At 44.8% G+C, this 20557-nt stretch overlaps 2 protein-coding genes across 4 annotated transcripts in view; one reads left to right on the forward strand and one right to left on the reverse strand.

Annotated features, from left to right (window-relative positions):
- LOC119407278 (uncharacterized) overlaps positions 1-20557 on the forward strand; it is a 310646-nt gene that overhangs the window by 51248 nt on the left and 238841 nt on the right. The window lies entirely within an intron of this gene.
- LOC119407277 (tRNA dimethylallyltransferase) lies at positions 1579-16240 on the reverse strand (the record flags this gene model as incomplete). Of its 2 annotated transcripts, none has more annotated exon segments than XM_037674169.2 (9): positions 1579-1885; positions 6738-6813; positions 7664-7778; positions 9529-9638; positions 11615-11692; positions 11981-12099; positions 12848-12959; positions 14554-14696; positions 15990-16240. In XM_037674169.2, coding segments are annotated over 9 exon segments (1011 nt in total), but the record flags the coding sequence as incomplete, so codon positions are not given.

A 20557-nucleotide genomic window follows, 5' to 3' on the forward strand; every position in this document is an offset into this window, starting at 1 on the left:
ACAGACATGGAGTGGGTACCTCGCTTCTCTGCGGAATGATGAATAATGACATGGTGGGCGCTTCCCTACTTCGGAAAATTATGATTGATAGCGTAGTGGGCACCTTGCAAGTGCACTTGTGGTACACTATAGCCTCATTGTAACAAAGTCACGTCTGACACGACAATCGCTTTGTGATATCCGAAAATTTGTTATAAACATGCAGTCACAACACTGTATCTAATGACAGGACTATTTTTCGGTTTATTTCGTTTTAACCAATAATTCGTTATATCGAGGTTTGAGTAGTCTCCCCAAGAGGGTTTACAACGGGCTCTAGAAAGGCCACTCCTCCAGCTTTTGCTGAGACTTTCCTGTGTGTTCTGTGCAGGCCTGGTGGCTTTTTTTAGGGGTGTGCGAATATTCGAAATTTCAAATTATTTTCTAATAGTGTTTGCTATTCGATTCACACTCGAACTTTACTATTTGAACTTCCCAAAGACAATTACAGTAAACGTCCGATTGAAAGTGACCCCTTCAGATTTTCGATATGCTTCACCTCATTACATTCTCGTATTGCGGCAAAGTTGCCTTTCAAGCTCCGTTACAGTCGAACTTTGCAAAGAGGCAATGTCCAATTGGAAGTGGTCCCTAGATTTTCAATATGCTTCACCTCATCACACCCCCGTATTGCGGCAAAGCTGCCTTTCAAGCTTTGCTACGGTCGCAAATGTATTAACTCAAGAAAACGCTGGTTCCAACATGGAGATGGAAGATGCAGCAGAGGTCGGGGCTCAATTAATGCTGTTTTGGACCTGAAATCTGGGCAGGAAGTTCGAAAAATCGGACGTCGAAACTTTTTAGCATCCACAATTTCAGATGTTCTGATATATCGACGTCTACGAGGCAGATTTGGAACTCCGGATTTGAAGGGAGCACACCCTTGTCCGCCACATCAGTTGGGTTTCCACAGAAGTTAAAAGAGAAGGAGAGGCTGAGGAAATGACATCTTTGCCTATCACATGTAAAGTGTTGTCGGCAACACTTTGGTTGCACCAAATCATGTACTATACTATACAATTCCTCTACATTGCCTCATTCTTGATAAGACAACTTTGAAACACCACCCCACCAGTGCTTCATCAACGTAGTGAAAAGAAACGTTCATGTTGCTATCTCATAAGAATATGCTTAGGAATCCTCTCAAACTTTTTTTTCTGCAATTTCGCTTCGAAGTATTCGAGAAACATTCTAGAAATATTCGAGAAATATTCGAAAAATATTCGATTCGATTCGCACTCGCACTTCAATATTCGAATTCGCTTCGCACCAAAAATTTTGCTATTCGCACAGCTCTATTTTTTTTCTGCTATGAGAGCTTTTGAACAAACTATGTAGCTGCATGAGTAGTTCTACTATATTTCACTGCTAAACATATTCAGTTTGGTTGCCAAAATATTGTTGACCTATATGGTTCGATCCAGGACTTCAAAAACTACTTGTTGGACATGTACTAGTGATACCATTATGCAATATATATTCTAGAAAAAAAGGATTTAATAGTCGGTTTTCATATTTTTTGTGTAGCAGGACCGGTTTGTAGTGCGACTTGTGGTAAACCAAATTGTTTGCATCAAGGCAAATATTCTACCTTTTGCAGTTCAAAAAAAAAAAAAAGAAGATTCGGCTAATGATAGCAGCACATCAACATGAAACTTGTGTGATTATTACATGAGCAGTAAATAAGGAGGGCGATATGCTGTCACAGTTCGTACAAATGTAGTGACAATGAGCAACAATTGAAAGAACATGTTGACAGCAGTCCACCAGCAAGTCTCCAACATGCGGATATGCCATTGGGCACTTGCACAACGTTGTAGAACAGTTCCAGTTCCGCAGTCATTTCCTACTTAAAGAGAAAAAAAAAACGGTGCATGAAATTCCCAACCCAGAAAGACACATTATAGAGTGCAATGTCGAATCAAAACGCGTTAGAACCAACCTCATTTACTATCCAGAAATAATCAAGCATGCATTTTGAGGGCATTATTTTTGGCACTACCAAGTTGCACTTTGTGCTGTGGACAGTGCTTTTCCTTTTACTGTACCAGAAAACCACGACGCACGCCAGGGGTGTAGCCAGAAATTTTCGAAGGAGAAGGAGGTCAACCACTATTTATGTTTGTGCATCTGTTTGTGTGTGTGTACATATCCATATGCAAAATTAAAAAATTTTGGGGTGAAGGGGGGTTGAACCCCAGCCCTGCCCTGTCGCTACGCCAGTGACGCATGCAATATTTGCATGTAGGCTCTTCCAGATGTACGGTACTCTATACCCAGTGCCTCGGTAGATGTGGTAAATGTAAGCCCAGCTTCCACCACATCAACTCGACACCAAACCATGTTTGGTTGCCGATTGCCCTTAACGGTAGTAGTCGCGGGTGGCTGGTCATCCATATGCCCGTATCAGACTTCATCGGTCACTTGAATGTGAGACTGCCCATGCATTGAACTCTTGGCTGAATCTACGATCATAGCAGTACAACCTCTGGCTTGTCTGTGGTGCTCTCGACGTCTTAAAAATCGCCGTGCTACTATGCCCGGCAAAAGAACTTGGAAGTAGACAGATCCAGGAGACAATCATGTGGGTTTTGACAAGCGGCTTGGCTTAGTTAGACTGCACCTGACAAGCCAACACACTGACGACGTGCATCGCGGAATGAACAAATACACGATCACAAATGATCACACTACTTTCATGATATTGGTGGCATTGCAAACACGCCGACGACATGCATCGCGGAATGAAAAAATGCACGATCGCAAATGATCGCACTACTTTCATGATATGGTGACATTGCACAACACATGTACACAATTCGTTGCTGTTTTGTGTCTTGTATCGACATAGCAAACTGCCAACAAGCCATCAAGTTCAGCAGGAGACCCTTTGCTGGCCTGTCGAAGGCATCGAGCTCGCTTATTTTGTGTATACCGTAAAAGCTTGTTAATTTGACACTTGTTAATTCGGAAAATTGGATAATTCGTACGTGCCCTCAGGTCCCGCCAAGCGTATGCATTGTTTAATGGCATCAAACTCGTTAATTCAGTCATATTTGGCTGCAACCCGATTAATTCAGACGATACTTGGAGCGCACCAAGCATGAAGTGCCGCAAATGTGCGATGCAAACGAACAAAAACAGCGTTCACGGACAGCCGAAACGGCCACGAGCTTTCAGAAAGGCATAGTCGCCATCCACAATTGCGTTGTTGGTACGTAATAAGGTATGGGTTCAGAGCACGTTTTGGATTAAGACACGGGGGTCTTGACCTGCGTTCACATTGTGAACGAATTCGCACATGATGGAAATTGCGGCTTTTGCACTGTTCTGATGCAAAATAATTACTGTATTTGCATATTCCTCAACAAAATGAAAGTGCATTGATGTATCAGACATTTATTTATTGTTTTCTTGATACTTCCGATAATATGGCATTCGGTTAATTCGGACTGTTTTTCTAGTTTCGGGAAATCCAAACAAGCTTTTACTCTAATGATAACTATTTGTCGTGATCAGCTTGTATACTTGTAAAGAATCGGATATGAAGGAGTTAGTCCTGTGATGGATTCGACATCGTCGGAATCTAGTTTGACCGTAGTACTTCCTTGGCGAACGATTTGGTAAGGACGTATACTGCCGTAGCCAGTTGCAGTTGCCACTTCAAGATATGACACAGTGTCTGTTATGCAATCATGAGGACTGTCGGCACACCAAAATTACCTAAGGCCTACTTTGTGTTTCAGAAATTGCTATTCTGTTGTTGCATAATATACCAGATGTATGGCACTTGGTCAAAAAAGCAGCACAGAATCTGGAAGCTGAAGCTTTTTATTTCCACTGGAGTTGTCCTTTTAATTTGGAGTTGTCACTTCCAAAATAGCAACTTCGGTCAGTCGAAGCACCGAGTGATTTCAAGCAGCTGTTCTGGCCTACATGACTTGCGGCATATCGCATAAACGTCGAAAACGATCAGAGCAAACACAACTGTGGCCTTGACGTGAAAAAATATTGTTGCATGAGGAAATGAAGCTTCTCATGTAGGAAAGCGTGTTGGTTAGAATAATGACAGGATGTGTAAGCGTGACTCAACACTTGTACATCCTCGTTCTGTCGCGCTCACACATTCCATCATGGAAGCTTCCCACTCATTTGCAGGTAGGCGTAAAAATAAATATGCGTATTTCAATCTGTATGCAGAGTAGAAAATTGCAGAGATTTAGTCTTGTAAACTGCAGAACTGTGGGTCACTGGGATAGTTGGTTTAATGTTGTAACAGGGGTAAAATGGCATATAGTACGACAATGACAGAAAAGACGTGCACAGCACGGTGCTTCATGTTGCGCATTTTCTTTCATCGCCATCCTGTTTGCTGTTTTAGCCATGTTACAACGTTGTAAATCTCTCCTGCTGTTGAGAGGATGTGCACTGAACAGTCAGCTCTGCTTATTCCTCACGCTGACATATAATATGATAATTCATAAATGTATGTTGATGTGCATTTTAAATCAAACGGTTTGATAACAAGAAAGTTCACTATGTTCAAAGCATATTGCTGGAGTGAATACATAAATGAACGTAAGTTGCCAAATATGGTTTTTCATTGCCTTCCCTTATCATAAAAAACCATCCTATCACTTGGGCTGCTTTCAAATGACATGAGGTGCTTTTTCTAGCTGGAAATTCATAAGTTAAATATTATACTACTATTAATGAAAATATGGTACAATATGGGGTCAACGTTGGAAACGTTGCAGAAGTCATTAGTAACATGAAAATTGCACGTATTCGCAAACTAGCCCACTGCATCTTGAGCCTTGGCATGCTCCTCTGTTGAAGGATTCCTGAAGAATAAAAGCAATTCAGGTTAGTTTTACTAGTATTAAATTGCTAGCAACCAACATTGCTAACATTGTGTGAATGTGAAAGCCGAACACTCTTGAGATTCTTTAAATACACGCCACGTTCAAGTAATTGCGAACGACTATTTTTCACGTCGTGGTATTCACACTGTTGCCACTGCGTCCAAAGACAGTAGATGCACAACACCAGAAAACCAATTCCAGTAGATGCCAAGAATAATGTTTGTAAAACCAACAGCTCCTCGAGAAAGATGCCTGCGGTGTCACTCGTCAACCCATTGTAGTCGTCCGGTCTTTAGTCGTGGTCGTTTGTAAAGATGGCGCCAGCTACTTCCCTATCTCTGCAAAGGGGGTTGGGGTGGTGGTGTGCACAAATGAGTTGCAAGCGGCCACCACAAGGATCGCTAGCTACCGCCTCCAGTAGAAACAAGAAAATGGAAAAAGGGAGGGGCAGCAGATCTTTGGTGAACGCAGCAGGCATCTTTCCAGAGGACGCACTGGTAAAACATGGTTTGCTTCCTCGAAATATGCCAGAATGAATTCAGACGACGAAGGCAGGTGACTTCTATGCAAAGTGGCGGCGTATGCCTGCCGAAAGGTACGCTACGTAAACATCTAGCAAATGGTGCGCAAGTCTGCATGAAACTGAGATGTCTGAGAGCTGAATGTGTAGTCTGTGACCAGGATTCCAAAAATTCGAAAATGATAAAAGGACCCTGGCGTCCGATCAGTGTATGATGCGGATAGGTATGTGCTTTGTCCTTGTGCTGTTCTCTAGTTGTTTTTAGAACCTCTCTTCTCTTCCCATCACCCCACTGTCATTCGCTCTCTATGTTGTCTGAACACACCTTTTTCTTATTTCTTTTATTAATGAATGTTTTGGACAATAAAAGGCATTGCCCGCGGTTAGGGGAAAAGGAAGTGGTTAGCCTCCTGACATGTTACAACTCGTCCTGGGCGTAACAGCAGCAGTGCTTACTTAGCTATAAATAATCGATATACAAGATGCACGAAATAAAGACAGTCACCAAACCTGTGGTTAGCTTGGCCACAAAACAATCTTAAATTATACAATTTTATGCTATATAGCAACAAATACTGGTATTTAGCATACAAGGTCTGTCTGTAACGTAATGAGACTCGGTCTGGTAAAAAGAATTTATCAATCCGATTGGAACATACTATTCAATTTCTTCAAAATAGTTATTTGGCGTCAATACACGACTTCCAACACAATTCTTCCACTGCAAAGGCTCCCTAAAACCGAGCTGCCGTGACCTCTATCAAAGACTCTGTGACAGCCAGTTGGATGGCGGGAACACCATCGAAATGGGGACCTTTCAGGCTTCTTTCGTGCTTTGGAAACAGAAAGTCTACCGGGCTCACATAAGGGCTGTATCAGGACTGCAATCATTCTAAAAAGACAGGGCGTGCAAACACGGACACAAGAAAGAAGTCAGGACACCACAAACGCCGACTAACTTCTTTCCTGACTTCTTTCTTGTGTCCGTGTTTGCACGGCCTGTCTTTTTAGAATGAATACTTACCAACTAGCTCAGCTCTCTGTTATTCTAAGACTGCAATCAGCGCCGATGTGAGCCCCGGACGACTTGTTACGGTAAGAGAAATGCACAATATGCAGTGATTTACACACAGATACGAGAGCAAGTCAGCTGCTTTTACAGTCATTCCCGCTCTCATTCTTTGATAGCCCGCTCACTACAACCAATCTCACTCTGTTGGTGGCTGATGACGAATCAGCTCAGCCAGCTGTCCACTGACAAAAGGACTGAATGTTGGCATAAAAGCTAACATTGAAAAGAGGCAAATTATTACCTGTTCATTTCTTCATCAGCTTGCCTCTCTCTCCGTTTCTTCACTAATGCATGGTGCTTCTTGGACTTCAGATGAGCTGGAAGTAAAAAAATAACGATGCAAAGATATAGGTTGCTTTCTGTAGTTCAGAAGCCCGGATGAAAAATTGGATACGGTAGAGGAATAGGCAGCTAGTTTTGATGCATTATTGTGGAAACGGCACGAAATGCGGAAGACGACTTACAACTGTTTCGCATCACAGAAGTGTAGAAGAAATATGCAGTTCCGTCCACATTACTCAACAAGAAGAATTTCAATTCCCTTTTTAAAAGTTTTGGGCTACCAAACCATAAAAGTTCTTTCTACTGCTTTTCTTGCCTTGTTAGCGCACAGAAACAAGAAAGAAAGATAAGAATTTAGGAGACCTTGCTTTAATGGGAAAATGGGGGCAAGCAGAGCTTGGCGTGTGCGGGCCTGACATACTACTTTTAGTTCTTTTTTTTATTGTATTGTGCAATGCTCTATCCTAACTGTTCCGTTCCTCCATGCTGAGAATTCGTCCACGTGCTTAGCGCAACACTTCTGTTGCTCCGGGCAACGACGACGGTCGTAGATCCAGGAAAAAGAACAATCACATGTGGCAACATGAAGTGACAAGTCACCTCAATGAAAGATCGGATTGCCATATCAGCCACGGCCGATCGCCCACGATCGAGAGAGCATCAGTTATTGAAAAATCGCGCATACAAATACGCATGTAACCATTGCACCTACGAGGGCCGCATTTCGACACGCTGGGCTTTTCGTGTACAACACTGCCACCACATTCAGCGACTTATAACGGACTGCGCTTGAAAACCACGCGAGGATGGAATGAACATTTACGCAGGAAGGGACCGACGTGACTTGTCAATGAATAGGTACTACATCGAGGAATTGAAGCGTACCTTCCCACGTGATGCTTCCAATTGTCGTCACATTGCAGATGTCGCAAGTAAAGAGCCGATGCCTGTTGTTGTTGCTGTCGAGCAGAGGGATTGGCTTGTGGCTAGGCTCTCTGCCCTGTAGAGGAACAAGAAGAACGTGCAAATAGTCTCAGACAGAGCCAAGAAACGAAACAAGAAATGAGCATTTCATTAATGCATGTTGATGGGCCTGTCGGTCATGCATTATTAAGCAAGAGGCTGCGCAGTACAAACATGGACGACAAGAGCCCAAGGCCGGGCGCAGAGTCACGACTGGGTTTTATTCCGAAGAACACATATACTTCCACCTAACAGCCTGCAAATTCATTGTCTACGTGCATGCTAAAAACCTGCTTTCTGACAATAGAGATGATTGTGTCAGTGATACCTCGCTCAGAGTGTACCAGAATGAAAGTAGGTTTTCCCCACAGCCCCTTGCTTAATGAGGGGATGGCTCATGAGTAATCCAAATTATAAGCTCGCGGTGGAGTCTACTGCAGCATGGCAACCTTGCCTGGAGTTCTTATTGCCCTGCGCCATGCAATGCCAAATGGAAGGTGAAATCATGCACAACATAAAGAACTAGAAAGACAGCAGCACGGATTAGTCCAGTGGCATTAGCTGTCCTTCTAGGTGGGTAGACTACCTTTAGCTTTTCCGTTAAGTCAGAGCTGGACGGCAATGCCTCCCAATGCCATGCGGCGATGTGTCGCGTAAGTGTGAGCTGTGGTGTGCTTGCACATAAACACAAGTGCGCACAGCAGAGGATGAAGGAAGTGAAAAAAAAAAAAAAACTTGTGGTCGTAAGGTATGAAGTCGGCTTATGTTAGAGATGATCAGAGATTGCTGAGCTGAGAGATGCCTTGATGTTGCAGTTGATGTAAGTTACTAAGTTTTAAAGGAGAGGCTGATGGGATGGCATCAGTTTGCATAGCAGTGAAAAAAATGCACAGACGGTGATAGAAGTAGACGAGACAGTGTTCTGTTCCACCGACTTCTTTCCACCGTCTGGGTGCTTTAGTGCGCACGTACAGCTACAAACGTGATCTACAAATTTAGCGCTACACTCAATGTATCAACATCCCTATAGAAGTGCACACAGTGGGCTCTCGTTAAATAGAACCTGAAAGGACCAGGAAAATATGTTCTGTTTAACAGGAGTTCCGTTTACTGAGAGATGACCAGGGGTGCAGAATTCAAGTATGAAACCAATCATATTAGAGGCGGTTGTTCTATTTAAGAAGCAACTCTGTTTTAAGCAATTTACACTTTCTTTTTTTCAACATACTGCAGCCTTGAAGGGCTATCGCAGGAATGGAGGTAGCAAATACAAAAAATTGCAAAACAACACGAAATCTACTGAATGTGAAGATCGATGGTGAGTAGCGTGCAAAACAAATTCAGCAAGTGGTAAAGATCTAACATGGCCGGGTAAAGAATTCCATATTTCAATAGTGTGGACAAAAAAAGAAGTGTATTTATACGCATTAGTTTGGTGATGGAAAGGAGACATATTCAGCTCATGATGATGTCTGGTGGATGTTGGTTTAGCGTGCGTGATGTAGTTGCTTAGTAAAGGAAATCGCAGAGTGTGAATCAAAGCATAAAGAAACTTCAAAGATTCAACGTGACGACGAGAAGTGAGATTACAGTAAGCTGAAGACTATGAAGATGTGAACTAGGGGAAAAAACACCTGTCACAGCGTCAATATATGAAGCGTATAGCTTTCGTCTGACAAATTAAAATTTTTTTTGACGTCAGGTATGTTGTGAGGGTTTCATATGACAGAGCCATACTCGAGTATTGGGCAAACCAAAGTTTTATGAGTACTGAGAGTCCACTGTACCTCCAGGAAGTCTCGGACAATTTCGAAGCTCTTGTCCCTGGTACATTCGTCCCAACACGAGACGTCCGTTGCATCTAGGCTGTACACAGGTGGCACCTGTCGATCCGGTGCTGGAAAGTGAAACGGCACTCTCAAAATGCTTAAACTGGCTGGCCAGCAAATTCAGATTGTAGAACAAAAGTTTTTCTCCGTTGAAAAAGGGCTAGGTGCGCATATAGCGTTGCGCAATTGATTTGAAAGCAGCATGTGACCACAGCATCTGCACACAGTATTGTTCCTCATATAATAAATGTTATTGTTGCTATGCATTTCTTGGCTAATTATTTGTGCACTTTTTTCTTCTACTGTGAAACTATGCAATAGCTGGAGATTGGTTGACTGATTGATTGGTCGGGTTCTAAATACCAACACGCTGCACGAGCTGTGAGGGATGTTGCAATATGGAGCTCCCAATTATTATGGAGCACCTAGGCTTTTTAACGTATGCCCGAGAGCATGTGCTGCTGAACTCTAGAACAAACCTGCATAAAGTGACTAGTCCACTACATAAAGTATGCTAAACTCACTGAGGGAGTTATATGATTAAAAAAAAAAATGCGAGTATGTATATATAACTCCCTCAGGGATAGGGCTACATAAATAGTTAATTTATTCCCTGTAAATGGAAACAGACTGTAAATGGAATAACAGACTGTAAATGGAATAAACAACCACAAGGTGTATTTAGTAGAGCTGTGCGAATAGCAAAATTTTGGGTGCGAAGCGAATTCGAATAATAAAGATTGAGTGCGAATCGAATCGAATAATTTCGAATAATTTTCGAATATTTCTCAAACATTTTTTCGAATAATTCGAAGTGAAATTACAGAAAAAGTTGCAGAGAATCCCTAAGTATGTTCTTGTGAGATAGCGACATGAAAGTGTTTCTTTTCGCGAGGTTGATGAAGCGCTGGTGGGGTCATATTTCATAGTTGTCTTTCTTATCAAGAATGAGGCAATGTAGAGGCCGAATTGTATTTATGTACATGATTTGGTGCAACCAAAGTGTTGCCGACAACACTTTACACGTGATAGGCAGAGATGCCATTTCCTCAGCCTCTCCTTCTCTTTCAACTTCTGTGGAAGGCCAACTGATGTGGCAGACAAGGGTGTGCTCCCTTCAAGTCCGGAGTTCCAAATCTGCCTTGTAGACGTCGATATATAAGAACATCTGAAATTTTGAATGCTAAAAAGCTTCGGCGTCCGATTTTTTGGACTTCCTGCCCAAATTTCAGGTCCAAAACAGCATTAATTGAGCCCCCAACTCTGTCACATCTTTCATCTCCATATTGGAACCAGTGTTTTCTTGAGTTAATACATTTGCGACCGTAGCGGAGCTTGAAAGGCAGCTTTGCCGCAATACGGGGGTGTGATGAGGTGAAGCATATTGAAAATCTAGGGACCACTTCCAATCAGACATTGTCTCTTGCCTAAGTTCGACCGTAACGGAGCTTAAAAGGCAGCTTTGCCGCAATACGGGGGTGTGATGAGGTGAAGCATATTAAAAATCTAGGGACCACTTCCAACCGGACTTTGTCTCTTGGCTAAGTTCGACCGTAACGGAGCTTGAAAGGCAGCTTTGCCGCAGTACGAGAGTGTAATGAGGTGAATCATATTAAAAATCTGAAGGGGTCACTTTCAACCGGACGTTGACTGCATTTGTCTTTGGGAAGTTCGAATAGTTCGAATAGTAAAATTTCAGTGCGAATCGAATCGAATAGCAAACACTATTCGAAAAATATTCGAAATTTCGAATATTCGCACACCCCTAGTATTTAGCCAGTGTCATAAAAGCAATAGGGCTTGAGTTTGTGCTACTTGGGTTCATTCCATGGGTGTCAGCAGGATTTTATCTTCTGGGGTTGCAAAACCACGCTGCATTGTGACAGGGGGGGGTGGGCAATCGCCCCTTTTACACCCCCCCTCCCGGACAACGCCCATGGTTCATTCTTGAAGTTTGGAAAGGCATAACGGTGCTTGCACTCGAGGTTTAGACGATGAACTAAACCCATGATTTGTAAAATAAGTGCAAGAAAAGCGGGCTTACTTCTCAAGAACCTCTGCGTAATCCACCTTTTCTGCTTCCTGGAATACCGCTTCGTCACTTGCTTCATAAGCCACAACCCTGCAAGAAAACAGCGCGTACAGGGAAATAACGTACACCGCAATTTACAAGAAGGAACTCAATCGTTTTAGCAAACGTAAGACAGAAGCGTACAGGGTTGTAGTGAATCATCTAATAATGTAAATCAGTTCTTGCTGGTATCACCATTCCACCAACATGCATTTAAGACAGATACCAGGTTACAATAAAGCTGCTCTTACGTTATAAATGGCTCCATTAAAACCAGGTTAAACTGTGCTCACTCATATTAAAACACACAGACCAATGCTGAGATTTTTTTAGACTAACCTTGGGCGAATTCCTTCTGTCCTTTCGGAGAGGCTTTCTCTTCACTGTCCATGAGGAGGTACCGGTGGAACTCCTTGAACCCGATTGATTGGAAGATGCCTTTCGTGTAATCAGCTTCTCTGAAAAAATGAGAACACCACCACGAGGATGGTTTAATGAAGGTACGAAATTGTCGACACCTGAACACAAAAATCGCGAGGACTCTCTCAAACTAAGCCCCAGGATGGCCCAACCTCCGGTATTCTCAAGCGAGCGCCTTGACTTGAAGTTTGTCCTTCACTCGACCGAGCTGAGCACGATGCCGCCGCTTGACTGAAAATGACACTGTGCTTCTCTAGAATTGCAGCGAGTTATCACTTGCATGCAGCGACCATGCCTGCCGTGGGGCGGTGCTGTCGTCTTAAGGTGGAGCATTGAGTGGACGGACATATTGAAATACAGGGGGTAAGAAAATTTATTTTACAAAATAAAAATAAAAAAAGACTAATGGACATATCATTCTAGCACTCCTTGCTTTTGCTTGTGATTCAATATCTCGGCATGCACAAATGAGCACACAGTGGCGGCGGAGCTCCAAGTCATAAAAGACTAACTTCCCGACTGTCATCATCGTGATGTCTAAAATGCTTGTTAGATCTCGCGATACCCCTAGACTTCTACACCTTACTACCATGTCCATAGACTATTACACTCAGCACCACAGATGTTACCTTACAGAGTGCGGTCTGTATTGTACCTATGTTACATTTCTAGCGAAACTATGTTCTACTTTTAGGACTGGTGGGTTTTCGCATGGTCGATATGGAGAATACTAATTCGCTTTATCCGGGTTCAGCTGAAGGCTCTATGCCATTGATGCCAACTCACAGATTGTGGTCTATGCGATGCTTGTTGTATCGCTCATGAAACTCCTCCATCTCTTTGATGAGGCCGGCAGCCATCATGTCGTCCACACGGGCGTCCAGCCTTTCATCGAGCACTGCGTTAACATTAACACAAGTTGCCCAGTTTGACACACAAGCCAGTTATACTACGTCGGCGGTTTTTTCCCCGTCCACATTCTCTGGAATTTTTGAAAAAATCACACCAATAAATCCGAAGGGCATACAGTACGCGTGAAGATAAGAACTTCCATATCTCAGCAAATTGCTTTACTTGAGGAGCCAGACTATACGGGCTAGGCTCTGATCATCCTGAATCATCTGAAGAGTTATTCACATGCGAAAATAATCTGATTAGTTCCGATGCTCGATTTGCCCATTTATAAAGCTCAAGTCATGAATATACTAGCATGTGAATGACATTCTTATTTCATGTTGGGATGGCGGTTCACTATTTGAAAGGTATTTGATATTCGATTTCTATTAGATTCTAACTAAAAATTTCAGCCAGTTCCATGCAGTGAGAACTGACGGACAGCGAAGCTGTAGGTGTGCGAACGCACGTGATTGGCTAGCGAGATCAAGTGGTGTCGTAAATCCACCGCTAGATTTGAAATACGCGCGCTTACACATTTCAAGCATCATCAACATCGTCATTTAATTTTATTGATTTCTTTATTCACTCCCCCGTCTGGTCTAATGACCTGCGCCGCCGCCGCCGCCGCTGCTGCTGCTTGCTACTGCTACTACTACTACTATTGCTACTATAACTACTGCTGTTGCTGCTGCTACTACTATTACTACTACTGCTAATGCTGCTGTTACTACTATTACTACTACTACTACTGCTGCTACTACTACCGCCGCCGCCGCCGCCGCCGCTGCTGCTGCTTGCTACTGCTACTACTACTACTATTGCTACTATAACTACTGCTGTTGCTGCTGCTACTACTATTACTACTACTGCTAATGCTGCTGTTACTACTACTACTACTACTGCTGCTACTACTACTACTGCTACTATGACTGCTGCTGCTACTACTACTACTACTACTACTACTACTATGACTACTGCTGTTGCTGCTACTACTACTACTACGACTACTACTACTACTACCACGACGATGACGACAACAACAGCACAGGGTAGTCTAAGACTGCTTCACTGTGAAAATCACTATTCACAAACCTCCAGTGGCCACCCTACAAGGCATAAGTTGGTACATTTTGGCATTTTGGCATGCTTTGGCATGCCGCCGCCGCCGCTGCTGCTGCTTGCTACTGCTACTACTACTACTATTGCTACTATAACTACTGCTGTTGCTGCTGCTACTACTATTACTACTACTGCTAATGCTGCTGTTACTACTATTACTACTACTACTACTGCTGCTACTACTACTATTGCTACTATGACTGCTGCTGCTACTACTACTACTACTACTACTACTACTATGACTACTGCTGCTGCTGCTGCTACTACTACTACTACTACTACTACTACTACTAATACTACTACTACTACTACTACTACTACTACTACTACTACTACCACGACGACGACGACAACAACAGCACAGGGTAGTCTAAGACTGCTTCACTGTGAAAATCACTATTCACAAACCTCCAGTGGCCACCCTACAAGGCATAAGTTGGTACATTTTGGCATGCTAGCGCGACAGTGATACAGACCGTTTTGGTCACACTGTAGCCACAGCACGCATGGGCGCTGGAACCGTAGCGGGCCGCCGAGCGAGCTGCCTCCTTCCATCTGCTGCTGCTCTTCGATGATGTCGCTGTGTGGCCGACCGTGGACTTGGAAGACCTGAAGGCTCCTGAAATTAAAACAAGAAAACGCGTTATCAGCCTCGTCGTGTTGCCGGTAAGAAATCAATGTTTTTATTCAATGCAAAGTACAGCAGACTCTTGTTAAAAAAGAAACCCGAAGGGACCGGAAAAATACCGTATTTTCTCGCATATAACTTGTCCCTGCATATAACTCGCACCCCTAACTTTAACTCTACAAAAAAGAAAAAAAAAATCCATATAACTCACACCCCCACTTTTTAAGCACACTTTTCAGTTTTTTTGGTGCGGGTTATATGTGAGAAAATATGGTATGTTCCATTTCACAAGAGTTCTGTTTACTGAGAGATGAATAGGGGCGCAAAATTCAAGTATGAAATCAATCATATTAGAGCCAGTTGTTCCACTTAAGCAGCGATTGCGTTTTAAGAGATTTCCATTCACTTAGAGTCTAGTTATTTTACAGAAAGCAAACCAAGTTTTCAGATGGTGTGTTTGTGTGGGTAAAAAGAAAACAAAATGTTTCCTAACCAAGACGTAGAAAAAAAGAACAATTCTCTAGTAATGCCAATTCTTGATCACCTGACGTTCCCCAATGGTGAACTAAATTTATCGAATTTACATACACAAGCATTTTATGTACGTACAGACAATGAACATGTTAGGGCTATTTAAAATGAGTTCTTATTTTAATTTCTGCCAGTATGCGCAACGTCAGTATCGTTTCAGCTCGCATGCTTCACGTGATGCCTGAAACATCTTTGACATTCACTGTGAAGGCTTTTAACTGCGCTAACAAACACAAACACAAAAAGAGGGAAGAAGATTGGGCATGCTGTTGTGTCCATGTTTATATGCGCAGCTGAGGGGAGACATGGCACTTAAAAAAAAGTTTTTTATTTCTCGATTGATTTTGATGAAACTCCCCGAGTTTATGTACATTTGTGTGTTGATTTCAAATATGCAATTATTTGTCTAGTATATAGTGCAGTTTCTAAAATACAAAATATTTCATGTGCCCATTGGGGAGCAAGATTTTTTCTAAACTGAGAGAGTTAGAAAGTAAATAAGCATATCACAATAATCTGGAATCAGAACTGAGTGCAATGCAACAAAAATGGATGTTCTAAACCTATTGGAACAAAAGTTACAATATGTTGAACATTCACGAGTCAAATCTCAGCTTGAAATTGACTCAGTGGTGAACATTCAACTTTGGTTGTATACTGTGGTCGTATACTTTGAGTCGTATAAGTCAGCAGAAGACGAACCACCTACTCTTTGTGCACATTTCAAATTACGGCAAGGGCGGGCAACGCTACCGTTCGATTTTCCGACGGTCCTTCGGATGCAGCCTCACGGCACGCTCCGGATCCACAATCTCCAGGCACTTGTACAAGTGCTCTGTCGAGACGTCCCCCAAGCTGGCATCGTCGGGCTTGTCACCGAGCAGCGTGGTAACAGCATTGCTGGTTTCGCTGTCGATGTCGGCTTTGGTTTCCAGAAACGAGTCGACAACATCCCTGAATAGAACCCGATTGCTGTCGAAGCCAGCTTGGTCTTCGGGTTCTTGCTGTGAGTGAATAAAAAGAGGCTTGCATGAATAATCAGTGACTGGAGCCCCAGATACCTCCTGCGAGTGCACAGGAAGAATTGGGGAACTTGTGCGCACGGATGACTATACCACAGGGTTCTCCCCAGAAATTTTTGACGGGTGGACATATTGAGATAGAGGGAGGGGAGATATTAGGTCTAAGATTTTCGAATTTTCAAACAACTTCTTGTTTTTTACATAAAGTCACTTTTAAAGGGGTACTGACACAAAATTTCGCTGCCAAGATAGCCTGCGGGATCGATTCCCGTGAACGTGCGTATATCACCTGCAAAATATGAACAGCGAATATAGCTTGGAAGTTATTTTAAATGAATTTTGATGTCTGCGTGAGCGATCGACATCCTCGTGCTACTGACACCCTCAAAGGGGAACCCTTGGGGACCCCCATACATCCCTCACGTGACCACGCTGCAACAAGTTATGATGACGTTGTGGCATACTTTTCTTCTTCTTCTGGCACGACGCACTTGGGACATAAACTAGTAGTGGGTAGTCTGCTGTGGAGAAAGAAGAAGTAGTTGGAACAATGGCGGAGATACAATAATAAACCGCGCTGTGTTTTCGGAACCGCGTTTCAGTGTGCTATATTTATTGGTGACCCGGACTACGAACGCGACCTTCCATGGAGCAGCGTGAGCATCTCGACGGCCTCAGCCCTGGTACCGCTGCCGCTGCACCCGGCCATGTACCCTCTTCGGGCGTTGTTGGAGGTACTACTACCATAACGCTACCACAGCTGTGGCTTGCCGATCCCTCCTTATGGTTCATTCAAGTCGAGAACAAGTTCCGCATTCATCGCATCACGTCAGAAGTTCGCAAGCATGAGCTCCTCGTTGAAGCGTTGCCGCCACAGGCAATGGCCGAAATACGCGACATCCTCGTGGGCCCGCCTGGTGACACTCCATATACGACAGTCAAACAGGCTCTTCTTCACCGACTCGTTCCGCCTAAGCATCGGCGCATTCAGCAACTTCTGTGCAACGAAGAGCTCGGGGACCGCCGTCCCACACAGTTTCTACGTCACCTGCAGCACCTGCTTGGGGACCAGCCGGACGGCTTAGAAACATCCATACTACGTGAGTTGTTTCTACAGCGTCTTCCACCTACCGTGCGAATGGCTCTTGTCCCAGCTCAGGATAGACGCTGTCGGAGCTGGCAGAATGGCCGATGACATGATGGACGTTGCTCCGGCAGTCATAAACGCTGCCCACACCTCTCCGATTTCTGAAGCAGATTCCCTTCGAGAAACGGTAAAAGATCTCGCAGCTGAAGTCGCTAACTTGCGTCTGCAATTGCTGAGCATTCATAACTTAAATGACCATCCTCGTCCACACCGACCATCTCTCACGTCGCCTGCTCCGCAACGGCCCCTCCACCAGCCCGAGCACCGCTTTTCACCGCAGAACACATGCTACTATCACCGGCGTTTTCGTGCCGCGGCTCGCAGATGTGTGCCACCCTGCTCATGGCGCATGGGAAACGCTCCGGCCGATCGTCAGTAACAGCGGCGGGCGATCAAGGCCAAGCATCAAGCCGCCTCTTCCACATCACCGACAGAACCACAGGTCTTCGCTGCTGATGGTGGACACTGGAGCAGAAGTCAGCATAATTCCAGCGTCCAAAACTGACCGGCGTCTCCGCGAGAAGTCTACTCCTTACAAGCGATCAATTCTTCGGTCATCGCAACTTACGGACAGAAGTCTCTGACCCTTGATCTCGGTCTCAAAAGGAAAACTGCAGTGGTTATTTTGGATAGCAGACGTACGCTACGCAATTTTAGGCGCCGATTTCTTAAGGCATTTTCATCTGCTCGTGGATATGAACCGCTGTCGCCTGGTGGATAGAAGCTATACCGGCTTATCGGTCAATGGTTTTCTGTCACGCGCTACGGCCCTAAACCCCACTTTCGTGAAACCGCCTACGTCACCATATACAGCTCTGCTCAACGAGTTTCCGGAGATTACAACGCAGTCCTCCAATGGATAAGACCCCAAGCACACACATGTGACCCACTGCATCGTAACACAGGCCCACCGGTTCACTGCCGCCCTCGCCGACTTGGCCCTGTAAACTTCGCATTGCTCGCAACGAGTTTGAGCATATGGTACAGCTGCAGATCATTCGTCCGTCATCAAGCTCCGTGGTCGTCGGCGCTACACATGGTTCCCAAGAAGAACAATGACTGGCGGCCTGTGGTGATTATCGGGCTCTCAATGCAGTCACCGTTCCAGATCGATACCCGTTACCCAAATTCAGACTGTACTGCCTTTTAAACCGGCACAACAGTATACTCGAAGATTGATCTCGTGAAAGCTTATCACCAGATCCCCGTTGAGCCTTCTGACATTCCAAAAACTGCAATAATTACCCCATTTGGGCTCTATGAGTATTTACGATGCCCTTCGGTTTGAGAAACGCAGCTCAGACATTTCAGCGTTTTATAGACGAAGTCACAAGAGGCTTGCCGTTTTGTTTCGCCTATATCGACGATCTTCTCGTTGCCAGCAAGGACGACTGCTGAAACGCACAAGGCACATCTACGTGAGCTTTTTCCTCGACTGCGTGATTACGACCTTGTCATCAATGTAGAAAAGTGTCAGTTTGGAGTCTCGGAGAGATAGCATCCTCGGACATCAGATCACTAAAGATGGCATCACCTCTCTACTGACAAGGTTCAAGCTATCCTCGAGTACCGCCTCCCACGTCCATACGTAGTCTGCGACGTTTTCTCGGACTCGTCAATTTTATCGCCGCTTCATCCCTACATGCTCTACACTGCTGCAGCCTCTGGAAGCACTACTCTCGACTTTCTCAAGCCGAGTCAGCCGCACTTCCCTGGGACACGGTCGGGATCAAATTTTTCCGCCGTCAAGACCAAACTCGCCCAGGCCACCCTCCTGCATCACACCTTCACCAACTGCTCCCACTAGCCTCATGGGGGACGCTTCTTCAGAAGCAGTGGAGCCGCTCTTCATCAATGGATCAATGGGCATGGGCTCCAATTCCTTCTTCTCCCGCAAGTTACGCGACACTGAGCGCCGATACAGTACTTTCGGAGGGGAGCTCCTCGCAGCCTACCTTGCGGTGAAGCATTTCAGGTACTTCCTTGAAGGGCGACAATTTGCCATTCTTACCGACCAAGCCACTTGTTTCGGCTTTACGTTCCTGCAGTGCCAAGCACACTCCTAGAGAACTTCGGCCACCTTGCTTTCATTGCCGAATTCACCACAGACATCGTTATGTAAAAGGCGGTTTTAACAGTGCAGCGGACGCTCTCAGTCGAATTACCATCAATGCCACGACAGGCACCACCGACCTTTCATTGTCTTCGCTCGCGGAGGCACAGGCATTAGACGTGAGCTTCCACGACTCCGATACTCTACTCCCTCCGACTGGAACAAGTCAACTTTCCCGACGACGACGTTACGTCTGGTGCGATGTTTCACACAAACTGCACTCGTATCTATGTTCCTTCACAGCTGCGTCGTGCTGGTTTTGACACCCTCCACTCCATCTGCCATCCATGCGTAAGAGCTACGCCAACACCTGGTCACTGAACGCTATGTCTGGCCGCGCATACGCGCTAACATTCGTGACTGGGTTCGCACTTGCACAGCGTGTCAGCGTATCAAGGTACAACGGCACACCAAGCCTCCATGGGGAAAATTCCTCTCCCTGATGCACGTTTCGACACCATTCATTTGGACATTGTCGGGCCTTACCTCCATGTCGGGGAAATACGTATTTGCTTACGTGTATTGACAGGTACAACTAGGTGGCCTGAAGCAGCTCCAATCCTGCACTGCAGACATCACGGCAGAAACAGTTGCTCGTACCTTTCTTGCTACCTGGATTAGCCGTTTCGGTGTACCATAACGGTGACTACCGATCGAGGCAGACAGTTGAGTCAGCGTTTCACCTCTGTCACATCTCTACTGGGTTGTGCGCGTATTCGCACAACTGCGTATCATCCAGCATCAAATGGCTTGTGGAGAGACTCCACCGTCATCTAAAAGCACAGCACTCGCCTCGCAGCCTCACGCCGAAGATTGGGTATCACCTCCCTAGCGTGCTTCTCGGCCTGCGTTCAACACTTCGGCCAGAACGTGCCTGCTCTGTAGCCGAGAATGGTTTATGGCTGCACACTCCGTTTGCCTGGTGACCTCGTCAGCCCCGTTACTACGCAGAGTGTTTCGGATCCATCTTCTTTCGTCCAGCGTCTGCGGGTCTTCATGCAAAACTTGCGCCCATCACCAACTTCAGCTCATACTAAGA

This window comes from Rhipicephalus sanguineus, chromosome 10 (assembly GCF_013339695.2).
Source record: "Rhipicephalus sanguineus isolate Rsan-2018 chromosome 10, BIME_Rsan_1.4, whole genome shotgun sequence".
NCBI lineage: Eukaryota > Metazoa > Arthropoda > Arachnida > Ixodida > Ixodidae > Rhipicephalus > Rhipicephalus sanguineus.